The sequence below is a fragment of the Prenolepis imparis genome, unplaced genomic scaffold, assembly GCF_030444845.1.
Source record: "Prenolepis imparis isolate NDT839.2.m4 unplaced genomic scaffold, iyPreImpa1.0 SCAF_4, whole genome shotgun sequence".
Classification (NCBI taxonomy): domain Eukaryota; kingdom Metazoa; phylum Arthropoda; class Insecta; order Hymenoptera; family Formicidae; genus Prenolepis; species Prenolepis imparis.
Window position 1 is genome coordinate 10174353 of NW_028141162.1, and position 20233 is coordinate 10194585.

The 20233-nt window shown below is 34.8% G+C and overlaps 3 protein-coding genes across 15 annotated transcripts in view; 1 reads left to right on the top strand and 2 right to left on the bottom strand.

The window, feature by feature from the left end:
• The window catches only part of Kug (FAT atypical cadherin kugelei), a 310268-nt gene extending 305075 nt beyond the window's left edge, over window positions 1–5193 (top strand). For 3 of the 9 annotated variants that reach the window (XM_083036464.1, XM_083036467.1, XM_083036468.1), the window contains 4 exons: window positions 43–376; window positions 685–825; window positions 1261–1407; window positions 1819–5193. In XM_083036464.1, the coding sequence (XP_082892590.1) occupies window positions 43–376; window positions 685–825; window positions 1261–1407; window positions 1819–2369 (1173 nt within the window). In that variant the 3' untranslated portion in view covers window positions 2370–5193. Of the gene's footprint in view, window positions 1–42; window positions 377–684; window positions 826–1260; window positions 1408–1818 lie in introns of those variants that run through there. The other 6 variants (XM_083036465.1, XM_083036470.1, XM_083036469.1 and 3 more) reach the window with 6 other exon arrangements.
• A 140-nt stretch (window positions 5194–5333) lies between these two features.
• On the bottom strand, window positions 5334–9055 carry Trap1 (TNF receptor associated protein 1). The gene is made up of 13 exons (XM_083036474.1): window positions 8754–9055; window positions 8476–8568; window positions 8319–8401; window positions 8007–8234; window positions 7741–7907; window positions 7555–7664; window positions 7396–7469; window positions 6972–7318; window positions 6746–6893; window positions 6544–6671; window positions 6275–6462; window positions 5888–6186; window positions 5334–5788 (listed from the first exon to the last, which is right to left on the bottom strand). Exons 1-13 carry the CDS (start codon window positions 8869–8871, stop codon window positions 5687–5689), a joined length of 2085 nt encoding a protein of 694 aa, XP_082892600.1. The 5' UTR covers window positions 8872–9055; the 3' UTR covers window positions 5334–5686.
• Window positions 9056–13138: 4083 nt separating this feature from the next.
• Mam (neurogenic protein mastermind) overlaps window positions 13139–20233 on the bottom strand; it is a 160270-nt gene continuing 153175 nt past the window's right edge. For 3 of the 5 annotated variants that reach the window (XM_083036053.1, XM_083036055.1, XM_083036054.1), the window contains one exon: window positions 13140–20083. In XM_083036053.1, coding sequence (XP_082892179.1) covers window positions 19839–20083 — 245 coding nt within the window. In that variant the 3' untranslated portion in view covers window positions 13140–19838. Of the gene's footprint in view, window positions 20084–20233 lie in introns of all 5 variants that reach the window. The other 2 variants (XM_083036052.1, XM_083036051.1) reach the window with 1 other exon arrangement.

The following is a 20233-nucleotide window of genomic DNA, read 5'->3' on the forward strand; positions in this document are numbered from 1 at the left end:
GTCGCGATCCTGTTTAAGGTCTTTGTGTGATTCTTTTTGCAGAGAGAACCTCCCCAATGCCCTCCCAGACCTGCCTCCTACACCCCCAGCTCCAACAACGAACCGGTCGCGTATGGTAACTCGGCGGCGGTGGCTCTAAATAACTTGGACACGTTGCGCAGCTACGGTAGCGCGGGCGACGAGCTAGAGAACTTTCCGCCGGATTACTTGCGAAATCTAAATCGCAGCACTCCTGTACCACCTCCGTCCTTGACCCTCGCTAACCCAGTCGGTGGGAACGCAGCTGGCAGCGACACGGACAGTCTCCACAAGCCCACTTGGCAAGAACAGATGCAGCTAGCCTCCTTCATAACCGACACCACCAAGATCAAGAACGGTAAGCGTCAATGAAAGAGAAAGAAAACAATTTCTCCCAGCTCCATTCGATATAGCTTCTTACTTTTAATTTCGCTTGTGGCATGCGATCGTAAGGAGTGAGAGCATTAGATAGGCGCCTTCCCCGTTCTTATCATTGCTCATCACGAATCTCTCCCTCAAATTTTTCTTATTCTCGGCTCTCTTTCTCTCTCTCTTTCTCTCTCACATCTTTTCTCTCACCATCTCTCTGTATTGCTCTGACTCGATCAAGCGTGTAGCGAATTATTCTATTAACACCGGCGTATTTCGTATTGTGTGCACTAACAGACCTGAAACGAGCGAGCCCAGTGGTACCAGAGCTGACCACTGGAGGACTTCTACTAAACTCGTCTCGACGGGCGCCTCATGCGGTTGGATCTTCCGTCGTCTCCGTCACGTCCATCGAGGATGATCCCCGCATCGTCGGCGGTAAGTTGAGACTTGCTCGCTTGTATTGATCAAGATGCAGAATGTCCTTTGAATCGTGCACCTTCTCTTCAAGAATTAAAGGGACCTGGTTTGATTTAAATTTTGCGTTAGATTTTGTGCATGTAAGATCTGAATCAAAATGATTAAAAGATGTTAAACATTTATTTTTAACTATTGATTTTTTATCATTGTTTCTACAATCAAATTTCAGAAACTCTGTAATTAAATGTGCACAATATCTCGGACATTCGGTGTATATATATATATATATATATATATATATATATACACACATCTGTAGGTCCTCGCTTCCTCGCTTACACTATCTGTTTCCAATTGAGTACTACTGTTTGCCTTCCTCATCTTCACTGCACATTACTATGCTGCATCGCATGTAGCGTGTCGGAGTACAGTCGTTGTCTACAATGCTTTTAGGGTATCACTGGGACTGTTCAGACTGGGTCAGACGAAGTCAGAATCCTTTACCTAATATCACGGAGGTACCCGGCAGCGAAGTGCCGGACTCGTCCAGTTTTCACAGCAATGAGAGTAACGAATCTAATACTCATCAGTTGCCAACAAGTAAGTATACGAGTGCATGCACATTGATTCTATCTCAGCATGATTTGCATAACATTAATGTGTTCACCAATTTTAGTAATCACACAAGCATTGAATTTTACGTTTGATAGTAAACTTACATATTAATAGATTAGTGCAATAAATCTAATAGCTTTGTCATCCATCGATGTATCTATATAACGAAGGAGTTCAAAATTTATACATTTAACACATTACGACAAAACTAAGAATAACAGATGATATCAAAATTACTCTTAATCTTGATGCGCATGGCGAAAAATGTAATATAATGTAACAATTGTACATTTTTCGTGCCAATTTTTGACATTCCGCTAACAATTAATTATATCAATTGTAAAACTTTAACATAGTCCTATAGAATAATATGTAATATTCGCAATTCTGTTGTAGTACACGGTCCGGTAGATCCAACGAGGGACATCGAGACCCTGAACGAGGATCAGGAATCTGAATACGTCGGCGATTCCGAATGCGGGACCGAGTTCTCGGAGCAGTATCACTGCGCGGAAACGCAACGTCTCAATCCCCTCGACAGCGGCGGCGAGGGGGAGTACAAGTACAAGAGCTCCGAGAGCTATCTGCGTCATCCGAATTCGTATCTACCGCATTACAATATCCATACCGACACCGAGAACGAGACGAATCCGCTCAACGGCCGTCTCAGCACTCTCGAGTCCGACGAAGAAGACGACGTAGTGCCTTATGGTTTTCCAAGCACCCGCAACCGTAACCGATGCCACAAGGTGATCGAGGACGACGAGATCGGCTCCGTCATCACCACGTTGGAGGAGAGAAACTCGCTATTGGGCGGCGCGACGAGCAACAGCGATCTCTCCACGAATCTCTGCGAGATCGACGATTCCGAGTACGAGATCGCGGATCAGAAGAGCAACGGGCGCCTGTGGCTGTCGGGAAATGGCATCACGCAGACCTCGGTGTGACAAATCAAGTTAGACGAGGGTAGACTTGAGCGTGCGGGAGCGTGTTTCTCTGTGCTTCTACGATCGAGACACGCGGATGTCTGTGAATATGCAATTTTGTACATAAGTGTTATATCGCCGATAAGATAAGACAGTCTGTACAGGCAGCTCTATGAAATAAGGTACCGGTGTGCGAAACCGACGCGGCGTATTTCGATACATATACAATATATCGTCGCGAAAATATATCACGCCTGAAAAATCTCCCTCCTACACAGGTAGAGTTCAAGCATCAGCGTACTTAATCCTGCAAACTAATCATGGATAGTTGTTATACATCTTTTACACTTGCTTTAGCAGTACGTGCATAACGAAAAAATCTGATTTTTATTCATTTTATATTTTGATTTTATCATATACTTCATATGTATATTTGTTATAGTAATATATTTTTAAATATTTTGCAAGAATATAGAATGATCAAGAGACATTATTTTTTATGACTTGATGGTAGAAAAATAGATATCTGAACTGATATAAAATAATGTTCGTATGTTTTTCTTTCCGTTTCTATTCTCAAGTCTTAATATTTTCTCATCTAATTGCAAGATGTTATATACATTCATCGTTTGCTTAATCAAGAAATATGAATATGCGTATCGCATATTGGTGATGTGCTATACATCGCTTGTTATTATTATTTCATTACGTAACTATAATATTCCTTTCGACTCTACCAAGGAGATGAGATTTACTAAAGAAAAATAGAGTTTAGGGCAACTCTATGAACACATATATGTGTAAGAAATTACCTTGATTAAGAAGTGAGAAATTTTCATTACTCGAAAAAAATGTAAAGTTAATCGCGACCATGTCGTCAGACCAATGACTATTGTTTAATGATCTATCGTTTAAATTTATCGTATTAATCCGACAACTATATAATTCCGAGTGCAAAAGATACATAGGCACATTTATGTATTTTTACTATTTGCTAACTTTATTTTGGTTACGTATAAATGAGAACCGCGACGGACTACTTAATAATATATTATAATAAAGTAGCGGATTAATGTGTAAGTAAATGGACTCTAGTGAAAAAAAAACACAGCCTGCCCCGCGGAGCGATGTGCGTGGCTGCTGCGCGCGTCTATTACAGTAAGAAAAGCGCAGATTAAATAGTTAAAAGAATATAATGAAATATTTTTACTGTGATGATAATAATGTTTATACGATGATCAAATACTATATGACTTGTATCGCGTAATAATTACAATGTTAATTATCCAACATTTTATAATGGAAACCATAGACATATAAAACTGATAGACGGAGCCTTTCCATAGGAGAAGTTAAGATCTGCAGTAAGAAATAACAAATTACACTGACTTGATATAATTCAGGTGAATAATGAGTTATGACTTGTTCCCTTAACGTCGAAACTAAAGATCCCATCGTCTTGCCCATATCGGCAGCTAATGCTATGTCTATATATTTTATATGTTTATGATTGAAACTTGAAGAAAAAGAGAAAAAAAGATGAGAGAGCGATGGAAGGAGTCGAGATGTCCTCGTCCGCGTATACGTAAGCTAAGTCAACGTTCCGTTTATTTAACTCTTTTTCTTTTCTATCTCTTCATTCGTTAGTCACCATCGATACGACCGATACAAATCTGCATACATGGTGCTATTACTTACATCACGCTTTATTCACTCTTTAATAAGACTGCTCAGCAGCGCGAGGTATTCACCTATTTACTCTTCGCGCTTCTTACCAATCTGCCATTCGCGTTTCATGTGTATCATTCTTCGTCATAGAGACTTGTCTATATAATATATAATGGGATACTTTTTAAACTGCCAATTAATTCGTAATGCCATATAAACAATTGTATTTCCTTCGATTAATTTGTATAAAAGAGATGGAAGAATCAAGGAGGCAATCTATTACATCTAAGGTTTTTTACTCATTGACACTTCCATTTAGAGTATCTTTCATTAATGGATATTATATAGTGGCAGCTTTTAATTTGGGTGAGGTATATATATTTTTTTATATATATATGCGCGTAGAATTTTGTTGAGAAATTCGATTTTATGTTCCTATTCTGTAAAGGACGCCAGCTATCCTGCTCGTAGGATACATTAGCGAATCACATTAATAATAATGCTAAACAGGGTGATTTTTACGTTGACCAAGAGCAAAAGCATCGCGTCTCTCGTCCTTGTATAAGTTAAAATCGGCTGTGCTTCTACTTTCTGAAATTTTTATACATATCACAATGTTAACACCCATACAATGTAAGTTTTTGATGATTTTTATTTTATATTAGAGTAATATACAAGAGAACAAAAAGATGTAGAAAGCACAGAATTGATTTTGCTAGTTAAACTCAACATCGATAAGTGATATAAAATTTCAGACAGTAATATGAAGCACAGATAAAGTTTATATATAACACACATATAGATTAGTTTTATTTAAAAAAAATGATGAAGCACATTGGTCAAAGACTGTAAAGTAGAAAATGTGGATGTGACAGTGGACTTTTTATAAATAGTGTACGCATTATTTAGTGAGACCTTACAAAAATCGCAGAAATCCATCTTTCAGAATCTTCCAACCAATTAATTAAGAAGGGTTAAAGCGATAAAATCGGAATTCAAATAATATATACATATATATATATATTTATATATGTAATTTTCGCTATATTGTTTCGGGCCTATTTTTATTCGCGAATTGTCGAATAAAATTACAAAGAAAGTAAAGAGGGAATAATTTCATTGAATTTATGTTTTATAAAATAATTTTTTACAAAATTATTTATTGCTTGTCACTTTCTTTTGAATAGTTGTAGTTTTCTTAATAATGTAAATTGTGAGAGAGAAGCATAGAAAATATGGGTACAATTTCTAAATTCGCCATAACACACTCTAGCCCTGCTAATAGAATACATATCGATATCATGGATTCTTTCAAGATAATGAGGAACTTGACTTGTTATTATTGTAAGGCTATAATTAATTTGTACAAGATCAACCTATTGTAATAAAGAAACCAATCTTGCCTATAATAAGTTATATCTGTCTATTTTACAACTATCGATCTTATTATTGAATAATAAAATGAATAATTTATTGGTACTTTATTACGATATCTTGGGACTTTTGATGTTGTTCTATGATATGGAAAAAAGAAATGTTTTATACATTAATAGAAAGATATATATAAGAGGAAAATATTATTTTACATTTCCAATTCATAGAACAATTTTGGCTGTCCACATTTTCGAGGTATCGATATGATCCCTTCCCCTTAATACATAATTCATTTATTAATATTTTTGCAATGCTAACGTAAGTAATTCATTCATTGGAGTCAATAATATGCGTGGGTCCTCAATTAGACCAGCTCCAACCATAGCACCGGTAAACAACTATAACGTTAAAGAATATATAAAAAGTGACCACTTCTTATATATATTTAGAACGTGGAGTTTCAAAACATACTGTAATATAATTATAATGCAACATACCTGTCGTATCAGACGATCAGCTAATTCGGTATCTGTAGAAGTCAGCTTACATAACTTTTTGATGAGAGGATGATTTGGATTTATCTCAAAACGCGGTTGGAGAATCGAGTACCGCATTTCTTCGTTCATTTGATGGCTCTGTGTACGAATAAAATGCCTTGCGCTTGCCATATCTTGTACAGTTATAACGCAAGGATGCGATTCCAAACGGTTCGTCATCTTAACGTCGTATGCCTGTTTGTCTAGAATCTTCTTCATGTAACTAACAAGATTATCCAGCTCATCCTTATTTATAATACCTGTTGAAAAGAGATACATATATATACATAAAAAGTTTCTTTCTTTCAAAGTCCAGAGTAATTTACAAATACGGTATTTTCCACATACCTAAATTTTCTGGCTTATTTGCTTCGGTATCATCTCGCATTTCTTTCTCCACAGAAGTCAAAAAGTTAGATTTAAACTGTGTCAGATGCATCAATACTAATTCATCGTACGGTTCGTAACAAAATAGTACTTCGATATTTCGTTTTTTTAAAGATTCGTAATACGGTGACTGTTCGGCTAAAACTCGACTGTAATATGAATATAAATTTTGCAGATTATTGATTGACATTAAGGACGAGTTATTATACTCATACTATAGCTATACATACCTCGGCGCTGACAGGTAATATATATCCTTTTGATCTTTCACTAAACGACTGCAATATTGCGACAGACTGACTAATTCTCCTGGAGCAGCAGCGGAAGATTCAAATCGCAAAAGTTTACCTATGTCTTCCTGTGGTAAACACGAAAACGATAAATTAAAATATATTTTCTGAAATATACTCGCAGGATACAATCGATTAATACCTTTTCAGATTGATCAGTACTGGTGATAATTCCCTCTTTCAAGAACAAGCCATAAGATTTATAAAATTCATTATAATCTTCTAACTGCTTTGTAGATCGCTCATATAAAAACTTTAATATACGTGCGGTCAATACATTTCGTAGTTTCCTACAAAAATTACAATACGTAATTTTATATTGTAAATAGTAATGTAAAATGTAAAATATATAAAGAATTTATTCTTACCCAATTAGTGCACTATTTTGCAGTAGTTCGCGACTTAAATTCAATGGTATATCTTCCGAATCAACCACGCCTTTAACGAATCGTAACCATTTCGGTAAGATATTTTCCGCTTTGCTTTTAATTAGAATCTTTCGGCTGTAGAGTGATACTCCGCTAGTAGTGTCCCTCGCTAAATCGAACAGTCCGGGTTTTTCTTCTGGGAAATACAACAGAGCTTTAATACTCAACGGCACGTCCGTTGAATAATGCAATATAAATCTTGGCGCGTCGAGACAATTTCCTACAAATCGATAAAATTCTGCGTGCTGTAACGGCGTGACATCTTTCGGATCGAACATCCACAACGGCTGCAAAAAAATATTTTATAATATCAGATACAAGGCTAGATGCTATATGGGACAGCATATAAAGCTACGAGTGATACCTGAATTGTATTGGCTCTCTTTCCATTCACGAAAATAGGACTGCCAACGAAATTACTATACTTGTTGATAATACCTAAATAAATTAAATTGTATTTTATCTTCATTGCATATAAAAACAAATATATATATATATATATATATATCGCTAATATACTTACGATTTATAACATTCTCATCACTGAATTCTCGGTTTTCTGGTTTCAAGTGTATAACAATTTTTGTGCCTGGTTGTACTCCATCCGCATTTGAAATATCAAATGTACCTGATCTATATATTAACATATTGCACTTATGATATAGTATTGTTACTCTATACAGAATATTTTATTTATTTATTTTTTTACCCGTCTGAAGTCCAGCAAAGACCTTCTGTATCTTTTGCAAAAGATTTCGTAAATACTTCCACTTTGTCAGCAACCATGAAGGCACTATAAAATCCAACACCAAACTGTCCAATAATTTTAGAAGTATCACTGGAGTTTTTCTCTTCTTTCAATTTTTCTAGGAATGCCTATAAAATAAATTATAATTTTTATTTCAAGCAAAACAATGTCTTACAGATTATAAAACCGAAAAAAATAATATATAACATTCTCTTAATTATATTTACCTTAGAACCAGATCGAGCTATAGTTCCCAAATTGGATATTAATTCTTGTCTAGTCATACCCACACCAGTATCTTGGATTGTGAGAATACGGTTTTGTTTATCGGTGCCAATATGTATTTCTAAACTTCTGTCACCAGATGTTTCCGCAGCTTCATTGTCACTTAGACGTAAATAACGTAATTTCTCTAATGCATCACTAGCATTTGAAACGAGCTCTCGCACAAATACCTAAAATCAATAAATTATAATTATTCTCATTATTATAATCATTCTCAAATACATTTCCTCTAGCAGAAAGCAATATTTAATTACCTCTTTATCGGAATATAAAGATTTTGCAACAATTTGCAGCAACATTTGTGTTTCTGATTGAAATTCATGCTTGGCGCTTTCACCTGTGACATAATAAATTTTGTTTAGTCGTAAACTACTTAAAATATAATGATTTTATTTAATATATATCACTCACCTACAGATTTCTCTGTATCTTTAATAATATTATGGTACTCTGTAGTTTGAGGTTCTGGTTGAGATGACCAATGTCTCATATGATTGCACGTAACTGTAAAGTTAAAAATAATTTATATATTTCTTTAACAGTAACCTGAATCTTCAAGAAACTTTATAGAAGAATTATTGATCAAGATAAAACTGCGTAAAATCCTAAGTAACCTCACAAATCTACAACCTTAAAATATTAATAAAATAACGTAATGTTTGAATATAAAAAATAAAAGATTAACAAACCTGGCAATCGCCGGCATTGTGCTTGGATTAACTTTTCCCCCTGCAAATTTCTATTCAACGATCTCGGAAGAGATCTTCCTACTCTAACAGCGTGCTTGAGAATCAAGGCAGCAGCCATCTTTTAAATGCTGTTTACTTATTAAAATTTGGGGATTTTTTTAAAAAGAGAGTAATCTTTTGTTTTATAATAATTCTTATGGGCTGCGCACAATAAAAGAAATAAGAGAAACAGGGAATAAAGAATAGAAAATAACAACAGGGAATAGGAAACAGTTCAATATACAAATGCACTTTTGTCACGTGTCACATCGAAGCGCTCTATGTTAATCGATCTTTTCAATGATCGATTAATCGCGAAAGACTGATCATTTCTAATTACACAGTTGGCATCACTGCGGCGACATCCCGCGTAAATTATTCGCGCCGCGCAGATCGTAGCTTCGTATAATTATAATTATCGCGTGCTGTTCTCTCAAATATCCGTCGCGTATAATTAACAAGAGCGCGTCAAATACGCGTACGATTAAAAGCGAGTGCCGTACGAAAAGTCACGTACGAATGTCGGGAGTTCCGCACAAAGTATCGCGCGATTGAGATCGGAAGTACCGTATAAAGAGCCGCGTACGATTAATGGTCGGGAGTGCCGCTCAAAGTACGATTATTTTATTTTCTTGATCAATGCGCGTGTGTGTCGTAATTAATCGTGTTTTCGCGAGCGTGTGTTATTATCTATAAGTGCAAAAAGATTCTATATAGAGTACGAATAAAAGAGGAGGCCCGGAGAGGCATCGAGCAACGGCGGAACAAAACCTTGTCGTAAGTAGATTATAACTTATTTCGTTTATTATTATTTGTTACTTGTAAAATTATAATATAATTACTTGTTTATCTCCGCGATAACGATTCATTTAACATAAATGTATAATGTAATGCATAGAATGGATTTTGGATATTTAACTTTGCAAAATTTTTAATAACTTTTAATAATTTTTAATAAATAAATTATAATAAAATTCTCATAATAATTACACACAACTTTTTGTATGAAAATTATATTTTATCATATTTTATATATATTTAGATCTAATTTATTCGACGAAATATAATTTATATATAATTTACATAATTTATTCGATTAATCGCGAAAGACGCGAAAGGTTTGTTCTTTTGTCTCACTTTAATTTATTGCACCGGTGCAGCTAAAAAGAACAAATCTTACGATCTCTATATAATTATTTTTACAGGTGGCACCACTGATGAGGCGACATCCCGCGTAAATTATTCGTGCCGCGCAGATCGTAGCTTCGTATAATTTATAATTGTCGCGTGCTGTTCTCTCAAATATCCGTCGCGTATAATTAACAAGAGCGCGTCAAATACGCGTACGATTAAAAGCGAAAGTGCCGTACGAAAAGTCACGTACGAATGTCGGGAGTTCCGCACAAAGTATCGCGCGATTGAGATCGGAAGTACCGTATAAAGAGCCGCGTACGATTAATGGTCGGGAGTGCCGCTCAAAGTACGATTATTTTATTTTCTTGATCAATGCGCGTGTGTGTCGTAATTAATCGTGTTTTCGCGAGCGTGTGTTATTATGTATAAGTGCAAAAAGATTCTATATAGAGTACGAATAAAAGAGGAGGCCCGGAGAGGCATCGAGCAACGGCGGAACAAAACCTTGTCGTAAGTAGATTATAACTTATTTCGTTTATTATTATTTGTTACTTGTAAAATTATAATATAATTACTTGTTTATCTCCGCGATAACGATTCATTTAACATAAATGTATAATGTAATGCACAGGATGGATTTTGGATATTTTACTTTGCAAAATTTTTAATAACTTTTAATAATTTTTAATAAATAAATTATAATAAAATTCTCATAATAATTACACACAACTTTTTGTATGAAAATTATATTTTATCATATTTTATATATATTTAGATCTAATTTATTCGACGAAATATAATTTATATATAATTTACATAATTTATTCGATTAATCGCGAAAGACGCGAAAGGTTTGTTCTTTTGTCTCACTTTAATTTATTGCACCGGTGCAGCTAAAAAGAACAAATCTTACGATCTCTATATAATTATTTTTACAGGTGGCACCACTGATGAGGCGACATCCCGCGTAAATTATTCGCGCCGCGCAGATCGTAGCTTCGTATAATTATAATTATCGCGTGCTGTTCTCTCAAATATCCGTCGCGTATAATTAACAAGAGCGCGTCAAATACGCGTACGATTAAAAGCGAGTGCCGTACGAAAAGTCACGTACGAATGTCGGGAGTTCCGCACAAAGTATCGCGCGATTGAGATCGGAAGTACCGTATAAAGAGCCGCGTACGATTAATGGTCGGGAGTGCCGCTCAAAGTACGATTATTTTATTTTCTTGATCAATGCGCGTGTGTGTCGTAATTAATCGTGTTTTCGCGAGCGTGTGTTATTATCTATAAGTGCAAAAAGATTCTATATAGAGTACGAATAAAAGAGGAGGCCCGGAGAGGCATCGAGCAACGGCGGAACAAAACCTTGTCGTAAGTAGATTATAATTTATTTCGTTTATTATTATTTGTTACTTGTAAAATTATAATATAATTACTTGTTTATCTCCGCGATAACGATTCATTTAACATAAATGTATAATGTAATGCATAGAATGGATTTTGGATATTTAACTTTGCAAAATTTTTAATAACTTTTAATAATTTTTAATAAATAAATTATAATAAAATTCTCATAATAATTACACACAACTTTTTGTATGAAAATTATATTTTATCATATTTTATATATATTTAGATCTAATTTATTCGACGAAATATAATTTATATATAATTTACATAATTTATTCGATTAATCGCGAAAGACGCGAAAGGTTTGTTCTTTTGTCTCACTTTAATTTATTGCACCGGTGCAGCTAAAAAGAACAAATCTTACGATCTCTATATAATTATTTTTACAGGTGGCACCACTGATGAGGCGACATCCCGCGTAAATTATTCGTGCCGCGCAGATCGTAGCTTCGTATAATTTATAATTGTCGCGTGCTGTTCTCTCAAATATCCGTCGCGTTTAATTAATAAAAGCGCATAAAATATGCATACGATTAAAAGCGGGAGTGCCGAAGCATGAAAAGTTACGTACGATGTACGATTAATGTCGGGAGTTTCGCACAAAGTATCGCGCGATTAAAATCGCAAGTGCCGTATAGAGTCGCGTACGGTTAACGTTCGGGAGTGTCGTTCAAATTGTCGTGCGATTATTTTATTTTGCTAATTAATGCGCGCGCGTGATGGTATTTTCGCGAGCGTGTGCTGTGTAAGTGCCAAAAAGACGCTAAAGAGCAAAAGAGGAGGAGGAGGCCCGGGGAGGCATCGGGCATCGTCAGAGCAACCATGAGGTAAGCAGATTATAAATAAAACAAATTTATATAAATTAATATTATATAAATATATATTGATATTTATATGTATACAATTTTAATATTGTTTATACAATTTATAATTATTTAACTTACTTTTCAAAAATTTAATTTTATTATATTTTATATAAATTTTTAGATGTAAAAAAAAATAATTAAAAAGTTTAATAATTTTTATGACGTAGTTTTATTAAATATATTTTACAATACGAATAAAAGTTTAATTGCGCATTAAAAACTTTTTTGTTTATATATAATTTGTGTTTTTTATGTTATAGATCAACGCTATAGAGCTTCGCTGTTGCGCATCGTATCGGTGAGTCTATTGCACACACATATATATATACATATATAACATCTGTATATGTAGATTAATCACCAAAAATTAACTAGAGTGCAATTCAGAAAAAAAGAGTTAAGAAATTAACTTTATAAAAAAATTTAAGAAATTAGATATTTTCATTAAAACAATGAATTACATAATTTTCTTTAAAAATAAAAAAAAATATATGCCAAGCAAATAAAAGTATTAAAAATTCTCTTTTTTTTTTGGTTCATGTACATTTTTTTTATTTTAAAAATTTCAGATATATGTGATATATATTTAAAATTTTCCATAAAAAATGATCGTAATCACAGACTTTTCAATTAAAAAAATTTTCTTATATTATTTATTAAATTATATTTACTTAATTTTGCAACTTTCTAAATTAAGAATTTCAGTTTGATTTAAATCGGAAAAATTTATTTCTTGAAATCCAAAAAGTATAAGAAAATATGTGATTTGAAAGAGAACTAGCAATACAAATTAAAATACAAATTAAAACTTTTTAAACAATCAATTCTTTAAGAATTCCTGCATGATATATGTTTATATATAATGGATAATGCACATAATTTTATCAATTTATATTTCTAAAGAGGAAAACAATAACACCGAATATTGCATATAAATTTGTTTATTATTATCTGTATAATATATTTGAAACAATATCATTCTACAACATTGCATAAAAATATACAAAGACATGAAAAAATGTCTTGACTCTCATTCGATAAAACATGTTTATGAATAATTGTTTAGTACTACATGTATCGCTGTTATATGTGTGTTACTGGAACCAAAATAATTCGATATGTCGACTGCGTTATTGTGTAATTTGCTGTTTGATCGATGTTTAATCGTAGAAATTGGACTGAAAGTCAAAGAACACAGTTCATAAATATATTAAAAACATTTTAGATTTAGCTATAAGCAAATAGATCGATAAAGATTTAATATTTATAACCCCGATATGAATTACAGATATATATTAAAACAAATATAGCTCGAGTAAATTGTTTCGTAACATTCACTCGTAAATTTGCAGTGTTTTTGTTTAGAAACAAGAGTTTTTAATTGTTTCATAAATAATTAATCAAATTATTGCATACAGTAATCGAAAGTGGAATTAAATCTTATATACGTTTCTTATGCAATAAAAGAAAATTATCCTGGAGAAATTTCTTTTTTGGAATGCGTTGCACAAGAAACGTAGATTTAATAATTAGAAGAAGGAACAATGAGACACATTTTAGGGGGTATCGACTGTGTCATAAACATGTTTAGAGAGTACGTAGGCCAGAAATAAAACTCGTTTTAAAACGTAAAAATCATCATCAACGAAGGTACCGTTTCATGCGCGTGTTGTCGAATGAATTTCCAAAATAATCGGCGCATTCTCATATGAACGCAATTACTAGTTTTCTTTTGAGATCATTGGCCGAAGAATAACAATGCTAATCATAATATTAATAATGACCATAGTAATAACTAATAATATATATAATGATAATAATATATAATCATTGTATATTATAATATAATAATATTATAATAATATGTAATCATATTATATATACTTAATATAATAGTAATAAAAATAACTATCCGTAAAAGTTTCCTTTATTAGGAGAGAGATATACCTATAACTTATGTACATATTTTCCGTGCGTGTATAATCCTCACTTCCTGTTTTTCTTTTTTTTTTTAATTACGTATCGTTACGATAATTTACTATTACTCGCCACGGTAGCAACATAAATAATAATGCAACACTATTATTTACAGATTCGCTTTCTCTCTTTCACGCACATTTTCTTTCACTCGCGTTCACTTCTCTTTACTTTCGTTCTCTTTCTTTTTTATTGCTGCCTCGCTCGATCGCTTTTGCGTTTTATGCGTATCTGGCGAATCGCTCGATGATCAACGATGATCAACGAGGCAGACGCATATGTGTTACGCTTTTTTAATTAATCCTCCCTTGACAAAATTATAAAAAGACCATCGATTTGCTTGCAATATCGACAAGAGAGTCAAACAATGATCTAAATAATAAATCGGAGAGGATTAAATCGATCGACGCTACCTATTCCTTTCGAGGAGGATGCGTTTTATATTCATTATTAACAATGAATATATATAAGTTAAGCATTAACAATAAATATAAAACAATCATCACATAAAATACACACACACACACACACACACACACACACACACACACACACACACACACATACTCACACACGAACGCATCGCCCTCGCGTCGCGAAAGCGATTCTCGGCGAAAGGAGTAACTTTTCTCGATCATATTCGCCTTCCGCGCGAAATCGGCGCAATCTTTTTTTCCGCAGCTTCCTGCTATATATATATACATACGAAGATAATAATTTTAGAATTCCGGAGCACACGTCGGCTCTCCTCTGCGAAATGACGAGTCTCGAAAGACGACGTTTCAATAATTCTCAGGGCGGTGCATCGTTTCGCATATATATGGTGTCTCGACGCTTCGCAGAGAGCGATTCGCTGGACCGGGAAGATTTTTTTTCGCGGGGAGAGAACCGTCTCTTCTGTCATATTCGCCTCGAACGCGTCCGAAGGGAGCCGTCTGCGCGATCGTCGATCATCGCAATGACATCGTCAAGGAAAAGCCGTCCGTTCGATCCATTTTCGCGTCGTTCTCTCTCATATTATTATACGTATATGTATCTATCTACTCTCTTTTCTTTCTGTTTTTTTTGCTTTCCCTTTTTTGCGTCTACAATATTTACAGCGACAAAGAGAAACGAAATCGATGCATCCTATGTCATCGTCGTGCTCTCTTCGTCGATAATCATTACCCCCCTTCCTCTCTTTTCCTCCTTATAAACTTACTTAATTTTTTTTCTTCTTTTTTTCTAATGTATATGTATATATCAAAACCGTTTCGCGTAGAAATACTGATCCCACTAAATGTCCCCCGTGTGGTGGTTAATTGATATCTAAATTTTCGACCGACTGTCTTAGAGTGTACAATCTCTTCTCTTGTTCAAAGAACCTTTCATTTTTTTTACGAAAAAAGAAGATCGCGAGGGAAGGAAAGGATGTGGAAAAACGTGTGAAAACATTGCTCCCGACGTTCAGAAAAGACGACTTATTTTACAGCGTCCAAAGTTCTTATAAACTTTTCGTTCTCAGAATGCGAATACAGGATAATTTTGATATATTACCGCGTTCATATACATATTCGTTTTATCGAGAATGAAGATTTCGCGACATTACGAACATTCCTCGTACAAATATGTATATATACATATATATCGCCTCGCGCAACCGTTATATATTATCGCGAAAGGTCAGCGCGCTAATTGATATCGCGTTTCACAATATATTTTCACGAGTGACTCGGCCGTCATCATTGTCGGAGAATCGTTACGAGGAAACGCGCAATGTCGGCCAGTGGATCGTTGCTCTGCTTGCGCATCGGATCGATGAAAGCGCAGCTCGTGCGAAACGCGACGAGCCGCGAATACGACCTCAGAATACTCAGAATACGGGGCTGTACCGGGTCATCCTAAATGACGACGCTAATGATTTCCGGAAATATCCTCTGGGAATGATTTTTTCGGACGCTGAAAATTAAACATCATTAAACTATACACAGGAATCAGGAACGATATTTCCGAAAGGCGATTAAGCGCAGGGAGATGAAGATGAAGGATAGACGCGACGACTTCGTGGACGTGAAAATTAATGAAACTCGTCTCAGAATGATGACGAAACATAGAATGGTAGAGCGCGGAGGGCTGTAAATTGAACGAACGAGGTCGTGACGCGGATCAACCCTTATCGCGATCGTAATTTCATGAGGAGCCGGAACGGCGAATTGACATTTTCAGGGTACGCGGTTCTCTCGCAAACCCTTCGCTATTTCCCTCCCTTCTCCCTCCTTCGTCGTCGCCGCCGCCCTTGTAATCCTTATCCCTTATCGCGGCGGCAGCGGCGGCGGCGATTCCTATCCCCTTGCTCCCATTCTCAGTCTGCTCGTTTCCTCTCCCTCACGGTGATATTGATCCTCCTGCCGCGAGGCCCACCCACGAGTAGCAATGTTAGGCTGCTATTCGACCTAGTGTAGGATCGTAACACAGATGGAGACGCGAAAGGCAGCCGGTCTTCGTTCCGAGATTTACAAGATTTACATGAAAGAAAAAAGAAAAGATAAGACGAAATATAAATATATATATATATAAAATCATAATAATGATGTACATATATAAATCATAATATATAATGTATATAAAAATCCTAATTTGAAACGAATCGAAGATCTTTTGAGAGAGTAACGAAATGTATTGAGAAAGATAAAATGGGAAAACGTGCGGAATAACGCGCATTAATTTTAAAATAAATCGATATTAAGCGAGATAAATTACGATAATTTATTATTTTGGAATTTTTCGCATAACAAACGCGTGCGCGCATTGAATTAATTTCATTTTGGCCGAATCTTCGTTGGACAACACAATAACATAGTACGATTAATAAGACAAATATATAAATATATGTATATATTTTTTGGAAAAGTCATCATATCTAAGTGAAGAGATATTTTTGTAGGAACTCAACGCTTTTATTATTAATAACAATTCAACATGGAATTTATTCTATGTACGAAATGCCCGTATTTCTTTTTATATAATGTTTCTTTTATAGATATTTATAAATAATAAATATACGCGCGCCTCAATCATGATTACCATTGAGAAATTAATATGTTGCATTAATTTCCTTCGCCTTGATTATGTTATGCTCCTTCGCGATTGACTGTCGACGAGTGTAAAAATCAAAAATTCTCAACGATACGCGATTTCTATCCATACGTACGTATGCATATAAATTCCCAGACTTTGAGCGTAATCTGACACCGTATGCTAATCTTCTAACAACTCGATAACAAATTGATCAATTTTTCTAGGCACTGCTATTAATTTTTATCTGTTCGAAAAGAGAGAGACAACGATCCACTGTGACAATCGACATCAAGCATTTTTGCTCTCTTGGTTGGTCCCTGATGCTCTTTTTCTTATAACAATGCGCAATTTCCTGCCTTTCCTCCCCTCCTCCTCGCTTGTGCGAAAAGTACAAAATGATAAATAAATATTAGATAATGGTCACGACTTTCGTCGATCTTCCCATTTCAAAGATAATTATCTATATTTATTCTTTCCCACCCCTTTGTTCTCTATTTTTTTTAAGATTATATGTGGCCCCAATATTTTACAAGATGATAGAATATCCTGCTCATTTGAGAATTAAAAAAAAAAAAGAATTATTACTATATCCTGATTCACTTGGCGCACGACTTGTCATTAATTTTTAGCGACAATAAAATCCAATCAAAAGTCTTCGTGCACACTTGGCGGACAATTAATGTGTTTTTTTGCGTATATATATTATATATATGTATCTATATATAAAAAAATGTATAGATACAAATTGTACATTCTCGACTGTTTGTTGAAAGTGTGCATAAAGACTTCCGATTGAATTTTATCGCAACTCGTCGCTAAAAATTAACGACAAACTTAGCGTCAAGCAAATTAGGAAATAATAATAATTTTTTTAAATTCTCATTTGGGCGGCGTAAAATATTGTAAAATATTGAGGCCATAGCAACAGAAAAAAAAATAAAAATAAAAAAGGGAACAAAAGGATGGAAAGGAAGAGATATACATAGATGCTCTAATTCTTAACATCTTTTAAATGGGAAGATCAATCAAAATCGCCATCACATTGTATTGATCTTTGTTTATCATTTTTATTTCGCACAAGCGAAGAAAAGAAGAAAAGCAGGAAGTCTTCGTGCACGCTTTCGGCGAATAATCGAGGATGTGCTTTCTTGCGTGTATGTATGTATGTATGTATGCATATATGCGTGTGTATGTGTGCACATACATACATACATACACTTAAGCATGGGATTCAATATATCTCTTATATAATACAATATTAGTAGTTTTTTCTATTTTGGGCCTTTTGCCTTTAAAAACGGTACTTTTGATTAGACGAACCACAGATCGCTATTCCTTTTGTTATCTATGGAATGTATCGCTATTTGGAAGATTAGTTGCAGATTCCTTTTCTCTCTTATAGCATTGAATATGACATTATTAACAATTCTGCGTACAAATGATTTGAAGCACGAATTTTAATTGATTTTGTTCGTGATATTATATTCGTGATTTTTTAGAAATCTGAAAAATCTACAATAAAGATTTCTTTTTTTGAAGATATTGCATTAATGTTAGCAATGCGATTTTAGCAGGAATTTTCTCATTCTTTCTTTTTGTATCGACAAGCTGGCGCAAGGTAACCAATTTTTGCGGCTGAAAAACGTTCAGCCAAGTAAACTCTAATCAACTCTATCAATATCTCTATCTAGTTGCGCAGATTTCGACGTGAAAGATCAAGGGAGAGGAGAATCGTCTTGTGGAATGCACCGTCGAAGTCACCGCAAGTGTCGTCGACGCGAGCACTCGAAAAAATTTATCGATCGTTCTCGATATAGCCATAAGCGAACTTGAATAAGTAGGAATCGCGGCTTCTCGCGCATTTTTTTCTCCAAGCGCGCAATTCTTACTAAATAAGAAAACGAGAGATATAGAACGATTTCCACGTATCTCTTGATATCCCACGCTACCATATCTCCGTTGGATTAACTTCCTCGCCTCCCTCGGCGGTTAATAATTATTACAAAATTAAATTTTACTAAAATGTGATTGCCTAGAAGAATAAGTCGGTGACCGCGAAAACGGCGACCGAGAATGCACTACGACCGGTTGTGGAACGCTGTCACACCGGTAGGTAGGTAACTGTCACTCAGTCGTCAAGTGTAACAAACTAACTTGCAATAAACGCGATATTCATATATGTCATCGACTTGTGCCCGTTCCATTGTTGCGAGGTTGAAAAAGTCAGCAAATTTTTCTATTACATAGTTACTATTTTTACATCATATTTTATAAAACTCGCACGTTTGATTGGAACACGCCTCAGATTATTTCTTTTTTAATTTCAATTTTACTCAAAATTAAATTTTTGTACGTCAAAAAGATATTACGAATAAAATTCTTTGACTTTCGATAATATGTACAAAAAAAAGAACCGACTTTTGTGATACAGTGAGGGCAAGTACGATGGGAAGCAGATCGATACGCGGACGGACGAAGTGAAATTCGTCGGTATTGCGCCAAGTATATATATTTTATACTCGATATATGATCGCGTCCCATTGTAATAAATCGACGTACCGGCTGACATACCGACCACACAGCAGACGTAATGATCTCATTACAGAATATCGAGATTGAAACCGGCCGTAGAATCGAGAGAATTAAGCAATTCTTGAGCGCTGAAATTCGACGTGTCTCCCGTAGGAAGATTTTCCAGGAATTCGAGGCTAAAATCAGCTGCCGCTACGGACGGATCCGTAGTGGCGGTAGGCGGCGGCGGTTGAGGGTGTTGCTGCGGTGGCGGTAGACTCCGCACTCCCGGGCTACCCGCGCCGTATTGCTGATGCGAATGCAACGGAGAACCTAGATACATTCGAAATTTATTTATTATTTATCTCAAAGCTGTTTAACAAAAAAAACCCACACTTCTTGAAAGAAAAATGATACTTTGCAACAATAATATTGCTCGTTTTTTAGCATATTGTTTTTTCTAATGCATTAAATGTTAATATT